General features: G+C 31.0%; 2 protein-coding genes across 3 annotated transcripts; one reads left to right on the top strand and one right to left on the bottom strand.

Moving 5' to 3' along the window:
- The first annotated feature begins 1,007 nt into the window (after positions 1-1,007).
- On the top strand, positions 1,008-7,900 carry LOC134701417 (large ribosomal subunit protein uL11m-like). Its single transcript, XM_063562565.1, has 4 exons — positions 1,008-1,179; positions 3,507-3,602; positions 4,324-4,417; positions 7,562-7,900. Exons 1-4 carry the CDS (start codon positions 1,039-1,041, stop codon positions 7,822-7,824), a joined length of 594 nt encoding a protein of 197 aa, XP_063418635.1. The 5' UTR covers positions 1,008-1,038; the 3' UTR covers positions 7,825-7,900.
- A 3,003-nt stretch (positions 7,901-10,903) lies between these two features.
- Positions 10,904-19,975, bottom strand: LOC134701368 (ribosomal RNA processing protein 36 homolog). Of its 2 annotated transcripts, none has more exons than XM_063562507.1 (10): positions 19,909-19,975; positions 18,202-18,465; positions 17,525-17,540; positions 16,929-16,989; positions 16,630-16,707; positions 15,921-15,987; positions 14,791-14,895; positions 14,243-14,317; positions 13,154-13,271; positions 10,904-11,081 (listed from the first exon to the last, which is right to left on the bottom strand). In XM_063562507.1, exons 2-10 carry the CDS (start codon positions 18,442-18,444, stop codon positions 10,948-10,950), a joined length of 897 nt encoding a protein of 298 aa, XP_063418577.1. In that variant the 5' UTR covers positions 18,445-18,465; positions 19,909-19,975; the 3' UTR covers positions 10,904-10,947. The 2 variants fall into 2 exon arrangements, with proteins under 2 accessions (XP_063418577.1, XP_063418578.1); XM_063562508.1 differs by having other exon boundaries at positions 19,820-19,929.
- Between the last annotated feature and the right edge of the window lies 1 nt (position 19,976).

The following is a 19,976-nucleotide window of genomic DNA, read 5'->3' as shown; positions in this document are numbered from 1 at the left end:
CAGTCAGTTTTCAATAAAGTCTGGAACTGGCATGTCAGTTAACTGCTAGTAGTCTGTTGTTATTTATGTATTATTGTCATTTTGTTTATTTTCTTTGGTTACATCTTCTGATATCAGACTCAGACTTCTCTTGAACTGAATTTTAATCTGCGTATTGTTATGCGTTTACTTTTCTACATTGGCTAGATGTATAGGGGGAGGGTTGGGATCTCACAAACATGTTTAACCCCGCCGCATTTTTGCGCCTGTCCCAGGTCAGGACTGAGCCTCTGTCCTTTGTTAGTCTTGTATTATTTTAATTTTGGTTTCTTGTGTACAATTAGGAAATTAGTATGGCGTTCACTATCACTGAACTAGTATATATTTGTTTAGGGGCCAGCTGAAGGACGCCTCCGGGTGCGGGAATTTCTCGCTACATTGAAGACCTGTTGGTGACCTTCTGTTGTTGTTTTTTCCTTGGTCGGGTTGTTGTCTCTTTGACACATTCCCCATTTCCATTCTCAATTTTATTGTCAAGATAAAAAAAAACAAAAAAACAATTAAATTTGACATTTGTCACGGCTTAGCTTTTCAAATTTTTTACAACCTATTAAAATATTATCATGAAATTCTTTTGTCAAAGAGTTATAGAGGAGACACTGATATATAAAATGTTCTTCGTCTTCAACTTTTTCTAAGGTAAATAAAATTGAGAATGGAAATGGGGAATGTGTCAAAGAGACAACAACCCGACCAAAATAAAAAAAAAACAACAGCAGAAGGTCACCAACAGGTGCATTTTTTTATTACATAATCTTATAGTCAATCAACTAATAAAGGCCAATAAAGTAATGTAGTTACTAACTTTTTCCCCAACAAAAAAATATATTGTTTAGGTATATGAATGTGTCCTGTAGTAAATAAATACCTCCTTATTCAAAAAATACAAATCCGGATATTTTTTCCCTTTCCAATATTGTAACTATGTTTTAATTTTTGGTATATCTAAGGGAAACAACTCTATACTTTTTCGGGATTCTCTAGAGTAATCCAACAAAAATGGCTGCACGGGGTGCAAGAAAAGTTGCAAAAGGTGCAAAAAGAGGTGTAGAGAAAATTATCCATCCCCCGTTTTTGAAGACGAATATAAATTCCTGTCAAGCTGCTCCAGCTCCACCTCTTGGACCAAATCTTGGACAGGTGACATACCTTGATATCGTTTTGACAAGAAAAAACCTAACACTACATGCACTATCATCACTAACACTAACACTAACAATCACCTTCCGTCTACTAGTATGTTGAAACACATACTTCTATCTGTAATTAAACAATAAAACACATTTCTTTCTCTTTATTTTTTGGAGTGGGCATGTCATATACTCATGATACTCTTCTATGGGGAAATATACAATCTGAAACAACCAGAGGTCACTCTGACATAAAATTGGAATGTCCTAGACCTAGGCTAGTGTTATAGAATAAGAATAAAAAATATTTTATTTCCAATTAAAGGGCCCTATAAAGAGCTTTCGTGACATAACATTCAAGTACATAAAATAACTATCGTATCAATTGGGAGATATATACCCCGTATGCAGATGCTGCTGGAATGTTGCTACCTAGAAATGGAAAGTTCACAATTGGAAAGCTGAAATCATCTCTTTTTGTCATATAGTTTTGTTTTCAACCAACCTTCATTGTCATGATTGTCAATTTCTAGATGTAAGTCAAGATATGAAGCTGACTTAACTGTATCTGTAATATCCTTTATCTCTAGTTCAATGGGATATCTGCGTTCCACATAGTCACCAAATTTTGAATTATTTAGTGAAAGAACATCATCTTAAATGTATATAGCAGAAAGTAGAGTTAAAGGATATTGCTAACTTCTTATCTTAATTCCTAAGAAGTTCCTGCATGAAGTCAGCCTCACAATAATAAAGAAATTATTCGGCAAGTAGAGGGGCACAGTTTGTTCCCATTGGAATGCCGACAGTCTGTTGAAAAACATGTCCTCCGAACATAACAAATATGTTGTCAATAAAAAAATCAAGCATCTTGATAATATCAGTTTCAGAGATTTTTTTTTTTTAATCAGAGTGATCCTTTACAAAGTAGGATTTATTTCTTCCTAAGACAAGATACTTGTATCTACGTTGGCCATTCTTTGTTATGAAGCAAAGCAATACCAACTCTTTCAATTTGTCTTTAGTTTGGAATGTGGATTCAGGAATACTTGTATAAAGAGTTGAAAAGTCAAATGTTTTGATACTGTTACAAGATGAAAGAGAGTTAGATTGTATGTACTTTAAAAGATCTTTGGAATTTTTAAGTATCCACATCTGATTCATGCCACCTCTAGAATAGGCAGTTTCACAATAACTTACCTTGACATGTTGAAAAATTCTGTAAATGGTCAACTAATGAATCACGAAATCTAGATTATAGCTTGATAAAAGATATGAAAACACCTTTAGAGCTGTTTGTTATACACTAAAGACCGCTAAGAAATCAAGAATCAATAAATTTTGATGAATAGAAGCGTTTAAGTTATAATTTTGTATCAATTTCTATTGATATTTCTACCTTTTACTAGAGTTATTTCCCTTTTCAATGCAAATCTCCATAGGAATTTTAAATTGTGATTTTTTTTAGTTTTCCTCAAGTTAGATTTTAGGACTTTTTTCTGTGTGTATTTGGGGTATAATGCTAAAGATTAACACTTTAAAATCTTCTGTTGCAATTACTTTTGGGTTAGGGTCAAATTTATGCTAGATTGACTGGACTATACATAAATATGCATCATATTATAATAACATGTTCGTAGAATTATTGAGTCAATGATAATATTTCAATGCTATTATCGGCTGATCTGCCTGCTTGAACTTTTTTCTTACAACAATCACTTTTTCATTGTGGCATCAGATATTTTGTTTTATGACGTCAAACATTTGTGATATCCAGTAATGGTGGACAAATAGCGATACGGTGTATTGTATATTAGTTTGATTTGTTCTCTTGGACTTGATTTATTGTAACCTTTCGATGAACATGCGTTTGAGAAATAGTATGGCATTGATTAATTTGAACATGATACCTACATTACTTATGCCAGAGTTAAGCACTAAACTAGTAACAGTGTGTGCCATATTGTTGTTTGGTTTGTCTGACCAAAAAAAAAATTTGACCTTTACTACAACATGTATATCATGTATTTTGTCAACTACAATGTAAAAGATCTAAAATTTCTGTCTGACCAAAAGATTTTTTTCTGACATTTAGTCTGTCAGACAGAGTTTGAAATACATTGCAGTAATGAAATTTCTCATCACATAATTTATTTAACATGTTTAATACTATTTAAGGATATTTAAGAAATAGTATTTAAAAGACTAAATGCTTTTCTTCTTTCTTATTCTTGTGAAGCATACATGTTGATTTATAACACCAAGCTAGATATATCATGTATATAAGTAATGCTTAGCTCATCATGCTATTACATTTAAAATTTTCTTTTTTATTAGCGTGGAGTACAAATTGCTGCCTTTTGTAAGGAATTCAATGAGAAGACCAGTCACATAAAAGAAGGGATACCATTGCCTACCAGAGTCTTCGTTAAGGTATATATATATATGTACATTTTGTATTTACTATTAGTGCAAGTTTTTCAAATGGCATATAAAAGTCAAGAGACTGATATTGAAACCAGGATACATTTACATCATATCAGTATTTAGACTAAAACTATGTTTTTTTCAAGACATAACATTTTAACATTGAATTAAACAGTTTTTAGAATTGCATTAAATGAATTACACATTGATATAACTTCAGTGCATACTTTATATATTTAGTATTTAGCTTTTTTTAAAAGCGTAATAATTTATTTTGTTCAAAATACACCTTTGAGTTTATCCTGATTTTAAATGACTTCTAAGAATTCGTACAAAATTAAGTTGTTAAAACAATTGTTGAAAGTTTTTAATATTTTCTGCCTTTCTTGACACTTTTTACAAAAAATGAAATGTGAATGATAAAGTCAACTCTGAAATATTTAAATGCATGCATAATTTTAAAAACACTTGTTCAAACATATCTTAAAACAGAAAATATATTGATGTAAAAATATTTCCCAGAAATGATACTGCACAGTCATTTATAAAATTAAGAAGATGGGTTATGATTGTCAATGAGACAAGTCTTCAGAAGTGACCAAATAACATAGAAATTAACAATTAAGTAGGTCACTGTACGGCCATCAACACGGCCGCAAAATCAACTTGGCATATATTTAAAATTCATTGGGAAAAATATGTTGACCTCAAATTTTGTCTATTTCAGCCTGATAGAACATTTGATCTACTAATCAAGTCACCAACTTCTACATATTTTTTACTAATGGCTGCTGGTATTCAGAAGGGTGCTAGAAATCCAGGTAGGGTTAAATTGCATACCAACTTAAAAGTAGGCCGTTGATAGATTTTTGCCGATGACTCTTCAATTTCTTTACAATTTTGTTTTGGACTTGGGGATTCACAGATTTGCATGTTATACATGTATAGAGTTTAGTCACGGTACTCACCAGTTTACTGTTAAACATATTTAGCTATTTGATTTACGTATATTCTACATCTCTATTGATTCTTATCATAAAACCATATATGTCCTGTATCTTCCTGAATTGACTTTAAATAATGTGATCTTAACATTGAAGAAATTTTCTTTTTATTTATTGCCCCTAACTTTACAAAAAATGCATAAAAATGATGTACTGTGAAAGTACTTTTATTCGTGGAGTACTAATTTTCGTGGTTTTCGTGGATGACTTTATCCACGAATTTAAGTGTCCAACGAAATAAAACAAACATTGTCCAAATCAAGACATGGAAAGATCCCCATCGGTAGGTTTGACCACTGATATGATCTAGAGAATATATTGAATAACGCCAAATCTGAGAATACTTTAATAGCAGTCACAGAACTACAACCGCATGCAGGATTATACCCATTTTATATTAAATGACTTAAACTGTACAACTTTTGATCTTTTAATTCTCATAAAATATATTTTTGATCGATGAAAGTCAGATTTCCGGTAATGATATGCTAGTATGATAAAGTGTTCATTTTATATTCTCTTAGTTCTCGTACATATAGAAAATAAAAACTTCATGCTGGGCTTGATTTTTATAAGAATTATTTGACAATTCAAGATACGTTTATAGCATTTGTTTATGTTACTATTTTCAATAGGTGACATGTTTATGGCCTAATTGACACCTTTGATGGTTTTAATCTGTTGATCACTTTATCATGGGTTAATAAGTGTTATTACTACGATTTACACAGCCACTGTTTACTTTGCAATTTCCTTCAATCCAGACTATTTGAAACCATCGTTTTTAAAGGCTTTAATTTTTCAATTTTTTTCTTCGAAAAATGAAATCCACGAATTTAAAAACCCACGAACATGTAAATATTGCTCAATCCACGAAAATTGATACCCACGAATTAAAGTACTTTCACAGTATACAAAAACTTTTAAGTGTACATAGAAATACATTTAAAGATGGCAAATTTTTGCTAGCATCATCTGGTGCATGTTTAACAGATGTGAATTTAAAAATTGTCCACAAAGTTTTCTTTATTTTTGCATGGACAATGAGTTATAACAATGAAAAAATTTGAAGCTCCAGTTGGGACAACATCCCTAATTCGCCTCAAAATGAGGAACTCAAAAGTAACGTTTAAAGAAAAAATCTCTGTGCAGTGATATTGGACATGTTTCTATTTTTTACAAACGACTGAACTTAACCATTTGTGGTGATTAGGAAAGTAGAGGAACATAGAATAAATGTGTAAAAACTATGGAGCTATTAAATGTGTTAAAAGTATTAAATTTTCAAAGAACTTATTGTGTTAAAAAGGGGATATTTTAACACAAGGAGCCGCATCACAAAAGGATGATCCGGTTATTCTAATTTACAGAAAAAGTAATCTCACTTCATACCCCGAAAATTTAACCACATATGTGAAAATGTCACAGATTCGAAACAAGCTATCATACATAACCAAGTTTACGATATGGACTGAGCTACAGGAAAAAACGTTACCATTACCGCCTATGTAAAATCAATTAAAGATTTTGACCAAGTTGCATTCTGATTGATTTGTGTACATGGATCTGGCAAAACTCGGTTCTACTTACAGTTCTAGTAACTGATTCATCAGCCAATGAAATTTAAGCCTTCTTATTTTTCAAGATGCATATTATTACCACAAAACCAATTGATCCCTAAAGGACCATGAAAAAAAAATAAATGAAGCATTGTCAGATCCTTGTAAACTTGGAAACAGCATCAGTTCATTTCAATCAGATTGGCTCCAGCTGGTACCTACTTATCATGCTTATAATATCTTTACGAAACGTCTTTTTGCCAATTCATTTCAATCAGATTGGCTCTAGCTAACCCTCTTTACTAAATGTCTTTTTTGTCGAGCCTTCGACTTTAGTCGAAAAAGCGAGACTAAGCGATCCTACATTCCGTCGTCGTCTGCGGCGTCCACAAATATTCACTCTGTGGTTAAAGTTTTTGAAATTTTAATAACTTTCTTAAACTGTACTGTATTTCTACCAAACTTGGCCAGAAGCTTGTTTATGATCATAAGATAGTATCCAGAAGTCAATTTTGTAAAAATAAAATTCAATTTTTTCCGTATTTTACTCATAAATGGACTTAGTTTTTTCTGCGGGGAAACATAACATTCACTCTGTGGTTAAAGTTTTTAGAATTTTAATAACTTTCTTAAACTATGCTTGGTTTGTACCAAACTTGGACAGAAGCTTGGTTATGATCTTAAGATAGTATCCAGAGGGAAATTTAGTAAAAAAATAAATCTGTTTTTTTCTGTATTTTACTTTTAAATGGACTTAGTTTTTCTGCGGGGTAACATTACATTCACTCTGTGGTTAAAGTTTTTAGAATTTTAATAACTTTCTTAAACTATGCTTGGTTTGTACCAAACTTGGACAGAGGCTTGGTTATGATCTTAAGATAGTATCAAGAGGTAAATTTTGTTAAAAATTAAATCCATTTTTTCCGTATTTTACTTTTAAATGGACTTAGTTTTTCTGCGGGGTAACATTACATTCACTCTGTGGTTAAAGTTTTTAGAATTTTAATAACTTTCTTAAACTATGCTTGGTTTGTACCAAACTTGGACAGAGGCTTGTTTATGATCATTAGATAGTATCAAGAGGTAAATTTTGTTAAAAAATAAATCCATTTTTTCGGTATTTTACTTTTAAATGGACTTAGTTTTTCTGCGGGGTAACATTACATACAGTCTGCAGTTAAAGTTTTTAAAACATTTATTATATTCATTAAACTATCATAGATTTTTACCAAACTTGGACAGAAGCTTCTTACAATCATAAGATAGTATCAAGAAGAATATTTTTATTGATTTTTTCCTCATTTTTGTTGAGCCTGCGATTTACAGCAAAAGTAGGCGAGACACTGGGTTCCGCGGAACCCTTACAAATTTTTTCACTTAATAGTTTCAAATTATTTTGCAGGAAATGAAATAGCTGGGAAGATAACAGTGAAGCATGTTTATGAAATAGCCGAAATCAAAAGTAAAGATCAAGGATTTGAACATGTTGACCTTAAAAATATTTGTCGGCTAGTCATTGGAGCTGCTCATAGTATAGGCATTGAAGTTGTCAAAGACCTCGACCCTGAGGAATATGGAGAATTCTTGGCAGAAAGAAAGTTAATTGTGGAACAACAAGATAAAGAACTTGAAGAAAAGAAACAAGCAAAATTGTTACGATTATAGAAATATTGTATATACATGTATTGTATGGTTGAATGTGTGAAAGTGGTATCAAATTTTATTAAAATTAAGTGTTAAAAAATGTTTTTACTTTTTTTTTATGTACTTTGTGAAATTGTGTGTTTTTATTCTCATTTGTTTCACTAATATTTGGAAGATAGTGTTCAGTCTGTCACAAATCCATTATAAGGTATAAGCATGTTTTTCAGGCTTATGTCAAATGATGCTATTGTTGGTTTATATATGTACTAGTCAATGTAGTCATCCACATTATGTCTTACTTAGACGTTTCCTTTCCTGCGGCAGTAGGGGGCTCGGTTAGCTGAGTGTTCTAAGTTGTTACTTCTGTAATCACTAGCCAGTCAACACTGAGGTTGTAAGGTAGATCATGATCATGCGGGTGCAATCGACTCCAATCTTTATTGACTAGGATGGTCAGTTTTCCTATCTCAGGTCAGTGGTTTTCTCCCAGCACTCTGACTTCCTCCTTAATAAACACTGGCCTCCATGAAATAGCCTACATGTGGTGATTAAAAGTGGCGTTAAGACACCAAAAATAAAATAAAATCTTTTTTTTTATTGTTCGCTAGTGAAAGCTACTTATTCTTAGTGATTGGATTGACATTTCATAGGTTTAATATACAAATTAATTTTATGAATACTGATAAAATTACATTTTTAGGCCTTCTACGGGCACTCTGGTTTTCTCCACTAATAAAAACTGGCTGCCACAAAATAGCCCAAAAGCGGTGCTAAAAATACAAAAAATCAAATCAATCAATCCTGTGGCAGTAAAGATGACAGCTTCAACATTTGCAAATACTTTAACATGATGTTCCCATTTCCACTACGAAAACAAACATTAGTATGAAGGTTATTCATGATAAGAACTTTTTAGTTTGACCTTGAACTCACTTTCTCGTTTATGTTTCCTGATGAGGTCTGCTCCTGAGCAACTATGCATTATGATATGTCAAAAATATTTGGTATGCATACTTGTATTCTAATTAGTTGAACATAGATATAGGAAGATGTGGTATGAGTGCCAATGAGATGCTAAATTTAAAGCACTCCAATGTTTAGTTATGGCTTCAAGATTTTTGTAGGTATATAAACAATAATATAACACATTATATAAATATATACACATAAAAGATACCTAACCATAATACCAAATATCACTCAATTATACTTGCACTCAACAAAGAAGCAAAAAGCTACAATAAAGGTTGACTCAAGATCAGAATTGTTTCAAGTAAACAACAGAACCAGGTCATTAAGACCCTATTTTCACAGTAAGTCTTCATGCATAATTTTAAAAGTTCCATCAATTTCTAATTTACAAAATTACATAAAAATCAAAACTGGTACCCAATTGCAGTATGAATTTACACACAGGTCAACTAGTAAAGCATATAGCTAATTGCATTAGTGAAAGGTGGTATAAAGTAAGTGCAGTGTAATAACAAATATTTTCCTATCTTATTCTGGTGATTCAATGTCCGGGTTAACAAATTTAAAAAAAAAAAAAAAACTTAACATTAAGTTTAAGGAACACTAGTTTAAAAATATTAACTTGGATATGAAAGCTTCTAAATAATACTTATGGCATTTGATTTAATAGTTCTAACAGTTGTTTTGTTGACCAATAAATTGCTGTTTTTTTAACATGAAGTTATTTCATTTGTTATACCCTATCTGGTGATATAAAAGGGAGATAATTTGAAATGTACAACATGTACAACAGAATACCATTTTGATTATGTCCCTTTAATAGTTCCAACATTTTTGAAATTTCACTCATGCATGATGAGTCATCTTAAAAATAAAAAGTTGTGAAAAAATTTGATAAGCATGAACTCATTCTTGAATACAAATTATTTATAAAATGTCATTACGATGGGAGTTGTTCCTGTTTTCAGACTTGTTTTTCTCACATAACTTATCACATCAGCATCAATTTAATCATAAATCATACCAATCACAAAATTTGGGAAGAAAATGGTAAAAACAATAGGAAATTAAGAATTATTACACTGCACTTTGTTTTATATTGACAGCCTTTTAATACTGAATCCATGAGTAAAAATACTTTACAAAGTTTTTATAGATAATTCAATCTTCAATGACAATATTCACAAGATTAGTCTTGTATTTTATTAAATTAAAGAACAATATTTCATTTGTTATAACTGATCTGGTGATATTAAAGGAAAATAATTTGAAATGTACAACAGAATACCATTTTGATTATGTCCCTTTAATAGTATCAACACAGGTTGTCTTATTTCATCTCTTCATGTTTCTTCGTTGCATGTATTTAGGGACGACATCAAAAGATCAATGAAGGATAAAAAACTTAATTCAAATAGTTTGGGAGTGGAGGGTTGAACTGCTGCAAGATTTGGTTATCCGACATTGATTTTTTACATGTATCCATATGGGTCAATCAATTTTTCAGAAATTAAGTTAAGAGGGGGTAGGGGGACAGTGAAAAAACTATTTGAATTAAGTTTTTTATCCTTCATTGAACTTTTGATGTTGTCCCTTAAGAGTATTTGATGATGATATCTTCAATAGTTTCTGTTTAATTTATTCACAACCATTATTTAGATTGGGCAAAAAATGGTATGTAGATCTCTAGATTTCTTATGATTTTTAATGGGTCAGTGCAACATTAAATTATACCTCACATTCAATCATATAAATAAGAAGATATGATAGCAGTGCTAATGAGACAACTCTCCATCCAGTTCACAATGTATAAAATCTGAACAATTGTAGGTCAAAGTATTATTCTGCTGAAATAAATGTATCCAACTTACAATAGTTCATACAGACTATTCAGAAATGTTTTCCGAGTATTGTCCACAATTCAGGCTGTTCTTTCATTTATTCATTTGAACTTTTATAGCATGATATGTGTGTTACTTTTGCTCATTGTTGAAGGCTGTACAGTGACCCTTTAGTTGCAAACCATTATGCCTTTATGTCTCTGGTGGAAGGTTATCTCATTGGCAATTATACCACATTTTCTTATTTCTATATCTTTATATAGTAGGCGTCAAAAATAGGCTTTCCATAAAGATGTTCAAATATTTAATTGATATGCATATAATAGAATAATTATGTCATTAATGGAAGTTTCTTCTTCTCTTTTTGAGCTGTCTTCTTTCTCTTTTTACTAAGATAATTTTCTAGTTTTCCACTCTTCTGCAACTCCTTGTATTTTTCTGCCAATTCAAGCTTGCGTAGATCAGCTGTAAAATATAAAATATATCGGAATGAGAATTTTATCATGGCAAACATAACTAAATCCAAATTTGTAACCCTTGCAAATTTAGGCTTCACATGTTAGACAGAACATGTTGACAACATATTGGGATGAACCAACATTTGAAATGCATACCGTAGATACTCGCCTATTAGTCGATCCGACTATAAGTCGGATGCCCTTTTCAGCTCCAAATTCTGAGGATTTAGTCTTGACCCTCGTATAAGTCGGACAAAATTGGGACATTTTTTTGGCAGCTGACAGTTACTGAACGCCGGTAAAACCAATGCAAATACAGGAATTATATTTATTTTCTGCATGGATGTTTATTTGATTTGAATTTAGTTGACGTTGATTTTGATAATTTATATAGCTGTTAATAATAAAGATGTATTTATTCCTGTTGTTTTGCTCACTGTTTGATTACAGATCAGCCATGTGTTGTTTACGTAATGCATCAATGATTTTGTAGGGTATTACTAACAACCTAGTGTTTGAGAAAAGCGAACATAAACCAATATGAACCTTAAAAAATTTAAGGTCAATCAATATTTTTCTGGGCACACATAACTCAGTGTTAAAGAAGCATGTAGACTTCATAATTCTTTTTATATTGTGATGATTAAAGGATTAAAACAATTAAGTGAAGCTAATCTACTTTATATTAAAATAACTCCCAACTCATTAGTGGCATCTGTTTACCTATCACTGATATTTTTCACACCTTTAGTGAATACAACTCTTTGTCTCTTAATTAGGGGTTATCAATGGATTATATTGGCTTGTCAATCAATTTTGTAATCTTTGTGTTTACCTGAAACATTTTAATGAATAATATTTTGATCTTGGTACTGACTATCAAAATTATTTTTTTATTATTGTATGATTAATAAGTATTGGATTGATATCATAATATCACAATAATGACACAACAACTCCGCTGAATACATCCTTTTACATAGTTGGTACATTGTAATCTTGTTTACATTTTTGGTTCTTAGCCCTTTCTTTTGGGTTTATGCACAAACCATTTGACCATGAAAATCAATACACAAACCGGAAACAGTCGGCAATTTAACACAAATTGTCAGAAAAAGGTTAACAGAGAACAAATAAAACACAAAGACAGTATTGTAGTCATTTATTTTCGCCAAAAACTTTTAATTTAGGGATTAATGTATGTTTGGTAATCACCAACGTAGTTTTGACCAGGAAATTCACTCCTGACCACTTTTCTCGAGCTTGGATTTTTCCTCTGGTCGCTAGATCTCGCTTATAAGTCGGTACCCCTCTCTGGGTTCTGAATTTTACTCCCAAACTTCCGACTTATAAGCGAGTATCTACGGTAAGTAATAATTTTCTCAAACCAAACAGAAATGCAAAACTTTTCATTTCTATTCAATTATTAAAAATCAATTTCATTGGCTACATTGATATATTTAGGAGATAACTGTATTCTAGTTTAAGCTCCGATGGCATCAATTGGGGATTTGGTGGTCACAAATTAAGTTTACTGGTGACTCATTAGCGGAGACAGTAAACGGGTATTTGCGACCATCAAATCCCCAATTGATGCCTTTAGCGCTTAACATACAATATTGTTATCTCCATTGTAATAAAACTGACAGAAAACAACATTAAAACATGTAATTAAAATCTGTCATATGCCGTCTGTGCGTACATCCTGTAGCATCAATTGTCAAATGATGCCATGTCAAAAAGTGTCGTTATCCAATCAAAATAAACATTACAAACATTGTTGCATTAGAATCACTTATTTTTAGAAGTTCACCAATTTCCCCCTATGATATTGATAATAAGTCTTCAAATGAATATTTAAGGTTCTAGTTTATATGTGTGGTAATACATGCAAGTAACAATGTAGCACCTTAGTCATAGAAAACTTGTCCTATGTTGATAAGATTCATTTTCAACAATTATAAGAACATCAAAATTTTGATGGGAAGCTTTTTATCTTTTGGACAAGTATATTTCACTTATACATTATTAGAAATCCCAATGTTATACTCTGGAAAAATAAAGAGTTATCTTCCTTACTTTTCTTTAAGAAAAATGGCTTCTTTCCTTCCTTGACTTGTGACTGTTCCTTTTTCTTCCATTCTTTTTCCAATGTTTTCCTTTTGTCTTTCTGTTTCTCTGATTGTTCTTGTTGGTCCTTTATAGAAGAGAATTCAATCATTAATGCCCCATCTTTCAAACTGGTCATTTCAGCAAAATTTTTAACTTTACATTGTAGATGATGTTCACAGCAGTATTTACACTTTTGACAATATGCAGGGTAATAATATTAATATTGAAAAGTATAATATGCAGCACAACTAGTATCTCTATTTTTATTATTTTTTTTTCTAAATTGGTTTCAATAATTGAACTGATAACTAAAATTCAAGGTGATTTTGATCAGAAAAACCAACATCAGACAGAAATAGAACACATCAATAGATCAGTATGGCTTTGCTTATGAAACAAAATTATGTCTTTAATCCAAAAAATTAGTTACTTGTATGAAGAAAATAAATTGAAACAACTTAATTTTTTTAAGATGATAACTTTTCCCAGTCTGCTATAGGAAGAACATGAAATCAGACAAGGATAGTAATATCCCTATACTGTGGATTCATTTCTTTTCGTGAGTACCAATTTTTTGGGGGGATTATAGAAAAATTGTATTTTTATGGATATTTGATTTTGTGGTTTTAAAAAAGTCAGCTTTTTGGGCTGTATAAATTTGTATGAATAATAATGAACCCACAGTAGGTTTTCGCTATATTGAATGTTATCAAATACTAGAAGATGCCAGCAAATCGCATTACAATATTGGGCAAGTATTGAAACGAAAGAGATTTTGAATTTCGTTTGGCAGTACATTGACTGAGCATGCATGAAAGTGTATAAAACAGGGATCGATAACCATCTTCAAATTTGGATATCTTCTCAGATATTGATGTTGTATGTGGAAAACAGATTGTTTTCAAAGACAAATTTAGGAAGAACAAAACATTACATTTATATGCCATATCACAAATATTTCTGACTTTGTATGGTTCAAAGGATTTGCAGCTCAATGAAATCAGTATTTTCTTTTAGTAGTACATGTACAGATCATATCTAAACTGACATACTAACCATTCTGTTGTATAGCATCTTAAGTTCCACTTTCTTTTCAGGGTCTTTTTCTTTTTTCATAGTCTTCTTGATTTTCTAGATAAATGATTTATGAAGACAAGTATTTATTCATAATAAACTGTTATGACAGAGATATGTCTCGTGTTTTTGTCATTTTGATATTGCAAATTTTGGAATGAAAAAAGCAATACTTTAACATGTAAGTTATGCAAATATTCCAAGTGACCTGACTGAAGGTACAAACAATCTCCATATAAATGAGATATGCCAATGCTAATACAACTGCATAACAAATACCATTGACTTATAAAAAGTAGTTCCCTTTAAACAAACTTAAAAACAAACATTAACTTGTAAACTATGTAAAAGTTTCAGCTTCAATGATGAGGTCACCGACGCCAGAAACAGCAAATTTCAAATAGTAATATATAGTCTTATGTAATGTTTTAACTATTAATCCAGTCATGAATATAAGTCAAGGTCGAGAACACCCTTGTAGTTTTTTTAGCAATTTAATGTCGAAGATGATAACTTAATTGATGAATTACCTCCTTCTCTCGACTCTTTATATCGTATAGGAAAGAATAATTAGATTTAAAGTAGCTCTCATTGTACTCCCCAGACAGATCATCAAATCTGGGGTCCCTGGTCATCTGTAATAGAAAGCACATTTGTACTTACAGTAAATGTAGGTAAATACATGTGTAATAAAAGTAAATTTAAGTTGGTAAATGTGCAATAAAATCTGAAATCTGTCTTACATATAGTAGGTTTTTTGTTTGTCCCCCATATAATGTCACACGGAGAACATGGTGTCTGTGTGTCGGTTTGATGCAGTTAATTCTCTCACAGGTACAATTCTTGCAAGAATTTTATAAAACTTATACTAAAATTAAATATCAGCAATATCATGGACAGGTTCTATAATGGTGGACGTTTTATAGTTATGCCCCTTGGAAATATAAAATATGTGCAAGATGGGGAACATAAGAACTTTTATTATTTTAGTTAAGTATATGAAAATTCGCTAATAAAACTATTATAAAGACTACAAAGCATTGTTCGGTTGCAGAAATGATGTCCTGAACACTTCAGAGATAAATTGAGTGATAGGAAAAAGTGACATTGCTAAACTACTATGTGATGTTGATGTGTTAATACATATATTTTCATATTTCAAATATAAATACATACTTCTGTATCCAGTACAACCTAAGATTTCTTTGATTGGGAACATTTAAATTTGACAAGACATAAAATAAAATTGAGAATGGAAATGGTGAATGTTTCAAAGAGACAACCCGACCAAAGAAAAAAAACAACAGCAGAAGGTCACCAACAGGTCTTCAATGTAGCGAGAAATTCCTTCAGCTGGCCCCTAAACAAATATATACTAGTTCAGTGATAATGAACGCCATACTAATTTCCAAATTGTGAACATATTTTGTATTGCACATGTTGTAATGCAAGTGATAAAATTGATTGCTCTAACCACTTTCGGTTTATGTCTGGTAAATCATATTTTCTTGTGGTTGACATTAAATTGGGGTCTGTTTTCTAAGTCATCTGATCTTGTTGCATTTAATTCTGGTGTTGGAATTAGAAAGGAAATTTCTATTATCAGTAACAATAATCATATCTTGACGTATTAAAGCATTAAAATAATAAGATAAATTACCTTCTTCTTAGCTGGATCACTTTCTTTGCTTAACCGCACTGGTCTTTTAGATGACATTTCCATAGGTCTATAAATAGATTAATTCATTTATAAAGTAGTTTTAGTGCTAAAAATATAGAAATATATGTGTGACTTGATGAATGAAAGGAAATGTTATGTTACCATAGCAGTCATCTATACTAGTCTAGTCCATCATAATGTGTTAATGTGACCAATAAATTTACCAAATGTACAAGCTTTACTTGTAATGAACTTGAGTTGCTACTTTCTATGATGGTCATAGAAAGTATGCATACCAAACATACTGTCTTAACAACAGAAAAAAAGATCCCTTAGAAGGAATTATTAGAAGAAAATCCAAAGTTTTGATGAACATGAAGTGATTAATTTACTGTAAATTCAGAAATTATTGCAATGTTTTTATAATTGCAAAACAAATGTGACATCATTTTGATTTTTTTTTTATAACAATTCAATTCAAATAGATTTTTTCTAAAGATCGCAATAATTAAAATTTCATTTAAGTCTAAATGACAAAATCACAATATTAATAAATGCATGCAATAATTTTTGAATTTACAATATTTAAATTTACATTTAAGGTTTCACATATTTTTTTCAAAACTTACTTCAATAATTTGCACCAATTAGAAATATATTTACTGCATTCTTCATTTTAAGGGAGGTTTTAGCTATTGGATATTGTTACCTGTTCTTGTTTTCTCTTTTAAAAACTCTTTTAGAGGTAGGCTTCTTTACTTTATCTCCATGAACCACCTGATTATACCTGAAAATTTTCAAATTGTTAGCACCAGAGTTGGCAAGAGTATATTTCAACTTTGTTACACTGAAGATTTCAGGGACAAATAAAGAACAAGCACAATTTCAGACATTTTCGATTTCTCAACATTTTCATTAAATAATAACTTTTTTTTAAACTTTAGAACTTTATTTAGGTTTAAGTAGAAGGCGATTTTCAGGTAACGCAATGAAGAATAATATACTTACACTTTTAAACCAAGTCTCTCTTTCAACTGTATTAGTTCTTCAAAAGACATATTTGATAATTCTGAAACAAAATGGTATATCATATAAAATAATTTGAAGGTATAACAGTTACACTCTTCTTACCCATCATTGACATTTAAATTTGGTGTGGAATGTTCTTGATGAAGTTCCAGAAGACTGCTTCAGGCCACCAAATTTATAAAATATTATTTTCATTTTCCAGCACACCTTTGGTACTACTGTTGGTTAGTTCTCAAGCTGAATAGTCAGTGTTTTGCCATGACATGCATGATTTATTACACATTTCTTAAAACTGTCAGTGTGGTTGAAAAATTTAGAAATTAAACAGAATCTTCCGTTCCAACTCCTTCAGTCAAAGCTGACCATATATGGTTTTTATTAGTCTTTTAAGGTCCCAAGCATTTTATGCATCTTTTTTATTAATACATGTAGCATTCTGACGAAGGCAATTACAGAAAAGTCTTGCAAACACCGAACTAATAAATGTATAATAGATCTCTTTTGGATATTTTTGTTGTTTGATTGCTGTCTGTTTGGTTGCTGTCTAACTGCTGCTTTATATATATGTAACTTACCTTGCTTAACTGTTACCTAAAAACAAAAAAATAAAAACAATGACTATTGATTTGATAATGAATGCAATTCTTTTAGAAGACATATTATATTGGGACCATATGTTGTTTGTTTTGGTTTTGTCTTTGTTTGTACATATAAAATGACCTTTAATTTAATTTTTTTTTAGGTGTTAATGTTACTGTTATTGTCTGTTGTTCTGTCCATTAGGCTTGAAGCATCCTGTTGATATTTTTTTATACTTTAATATTATACATGTAGTACAATTCGAAAGTTTTGTACAAAATATAATTCCTTTTTGTGTATATCTATAGAGTAATTGAACAATGACAGTTTGTCTTTAGCAAGTTGTGTGGTGACATATTCTAATTCATTTAAAGATAACTGGGAATTATACCTAGCAGTATTCACTTGTTTTAACTCTACCACTTCAGGTCTTGGTTCACTTATAGAATTTTAATGTACATTAAGGCGAGTGAAATGTATATAGTTTATTGAATAAGATTTCTCCTAAACTCTGAGGCAAACAATATTTTTATTGACTCCTTTCAAATAAATTTCTGTGAGAAGTAATTTTAACTAGTAGAACAAATCACAAATCCTAACAAGTTGTTATTTTATTTATATATAGTAAAGTTGTACAAATGTTAAACTTATATATGCAACTTATTTATCTTACTAATTCATCAGCTTCAGTCTCTTGTGTATCTGAACCTTCATCTTCAGATTCTTCAACGGTACTTTCCTCAGATGATGTATCTGACTCTTCAACCTGCTCTCTCTTCTTCATCACATGTATTTTATCATCTGGATTTTGGGGTAATTTAGACATCTTATTCTTTTTTGCATTATTTACTGAATATGAAGCAGTTGTGTCTAATGTAGATTTTCTTTTTTTGGATGCAGATATAGTGGTCGACATTTTCCTCTAAAATTACAATTTCTGCAAAAATAAAATATTCAGGTAAGATTACTTACACATTCATTTTATATTTATGAAATAAGTTTATTGTACATGTTTGTTCCTTTGATTATTCATGAAGTGTTAAAATTAATTGCTTTAACCTCTTTTCTAAATTAAATTGTTTATGGTTACACATCATGTTATGTTTATACATGGATGTCTGATTTGTTTACTGAGGTTGATAAAGGGTAATGTTTGCACATTTTTAGGCCTTTTCATTTCACTTGATTATGTGTTCTAACGTTTTATTTCTCATTTTCTCTATGTTTGGTTAGATGTGTGAGCTTTTTTTTTTATCCATATTTATTTTTTTCGTGTTTCATGTCATACTTCTCGTGCTTGTCCAGCATTTGATTGAAAGGTAAATCAGACTAATTAAAAGTTGACCTGTATATACACCTTATCTCTATTTGCCTGTCATTACTAGATATCACACATGTTCCTGTAAAATGTTTACGTCATAAAACAAAATATCTGACGCCACAATGAAAAAGTGATTGTTGTATGTGTCAAAAGTTCAAGTGGCCTGGTCAGCTGGGATTAGGGATAAGGTGTATTGTACATGCATGTTGGGCAATAACAGGGGGACTATATTAATCTTTTAACGGTCAAAGAAAGAATAGTGACTTTTTAGTTTTAAGCCCCAGTTGTCTGCAACTGCAAGCGTGAGCCCTCTGTAGCTTGTCAATTTCCCACGCTGGTGTACCATCATAAAATATACAGGTCACAGTAATACATGATATAAAGCAAAATTAACATGCACCAATAGACAACTTTCGAGTTTGATGCATTTCCCTCAAAAACTCTGGTTTTAGTGAACGACATTGTATGCGTTTTGGGGCGTCGTCACTTCCATTCCAATGTTTAACGAGTGGTTGGAAAACTATAATTCTATATTGTAGGAATTATCAAATTGAATTCTCAAAATTGACAATCAGCATTGCTGTCATTAAGTACCTACAGAACAACCATCATTTCTAGTTTATCCTGCACAATGCAATCGCTAAGACACTTGATGAACGTAAATAGTGCAGGGATACAGGAGACCCCCCTCTATCTGGTAAATGATATCATAAAGGCGCGTATTAATATAATTGACGAGTTTTTTCCAGTGACGGTTGAACTCGAAAGTGGTCTATTACTTTGAAGATCTCTGGCACCACGTAGCACCTGACTAATATCATATCTATATGCCACTATAGGCCTTAAGTTTAGGCTTAAAACAAAATTCCAGCTGCACATGTTTGTTTGTTGACAAAAATAAATCTTAATGTCTTAGCGTGTACGTGTTATATAATTACCACTCTGTAAAAAAAAAGTATCAACAATCTACCTTATAAAGTGAGAAATGTTAAGAGATTGCATATAATTGTTATATAAAAGAGTAAGTATCGTTTTAGACTTAAGTGACTTTAACAGCACCTGTTTTCTTTTTTATAGAGCTCTTCTGTAATAAGGTACGAAAGTTTTACTTCCGGTTAAAGTTCGCG

This window comes from Mytilus trossulus, unplaced genomic scaffold (genome assembly GCF_036588685.1).
Source record: "Mytilus trossulus isolate FHL-02 unplaced genomic scaffold, PNRI_Mtr1.1.1.hap1 h1tg000244l__unscaffolded, whole genome shotgun sequence".
NCBI lineage: Eukaryota > Metazoa > Mollusca > Bivalvia > Mytilida > Mytilidae > Mytilus > Mytilus trossulus.
Note: the sequence above shows the minus strand (reverse complement) of the source record. Positions and strands in the feature narration are given on the sequence as shown.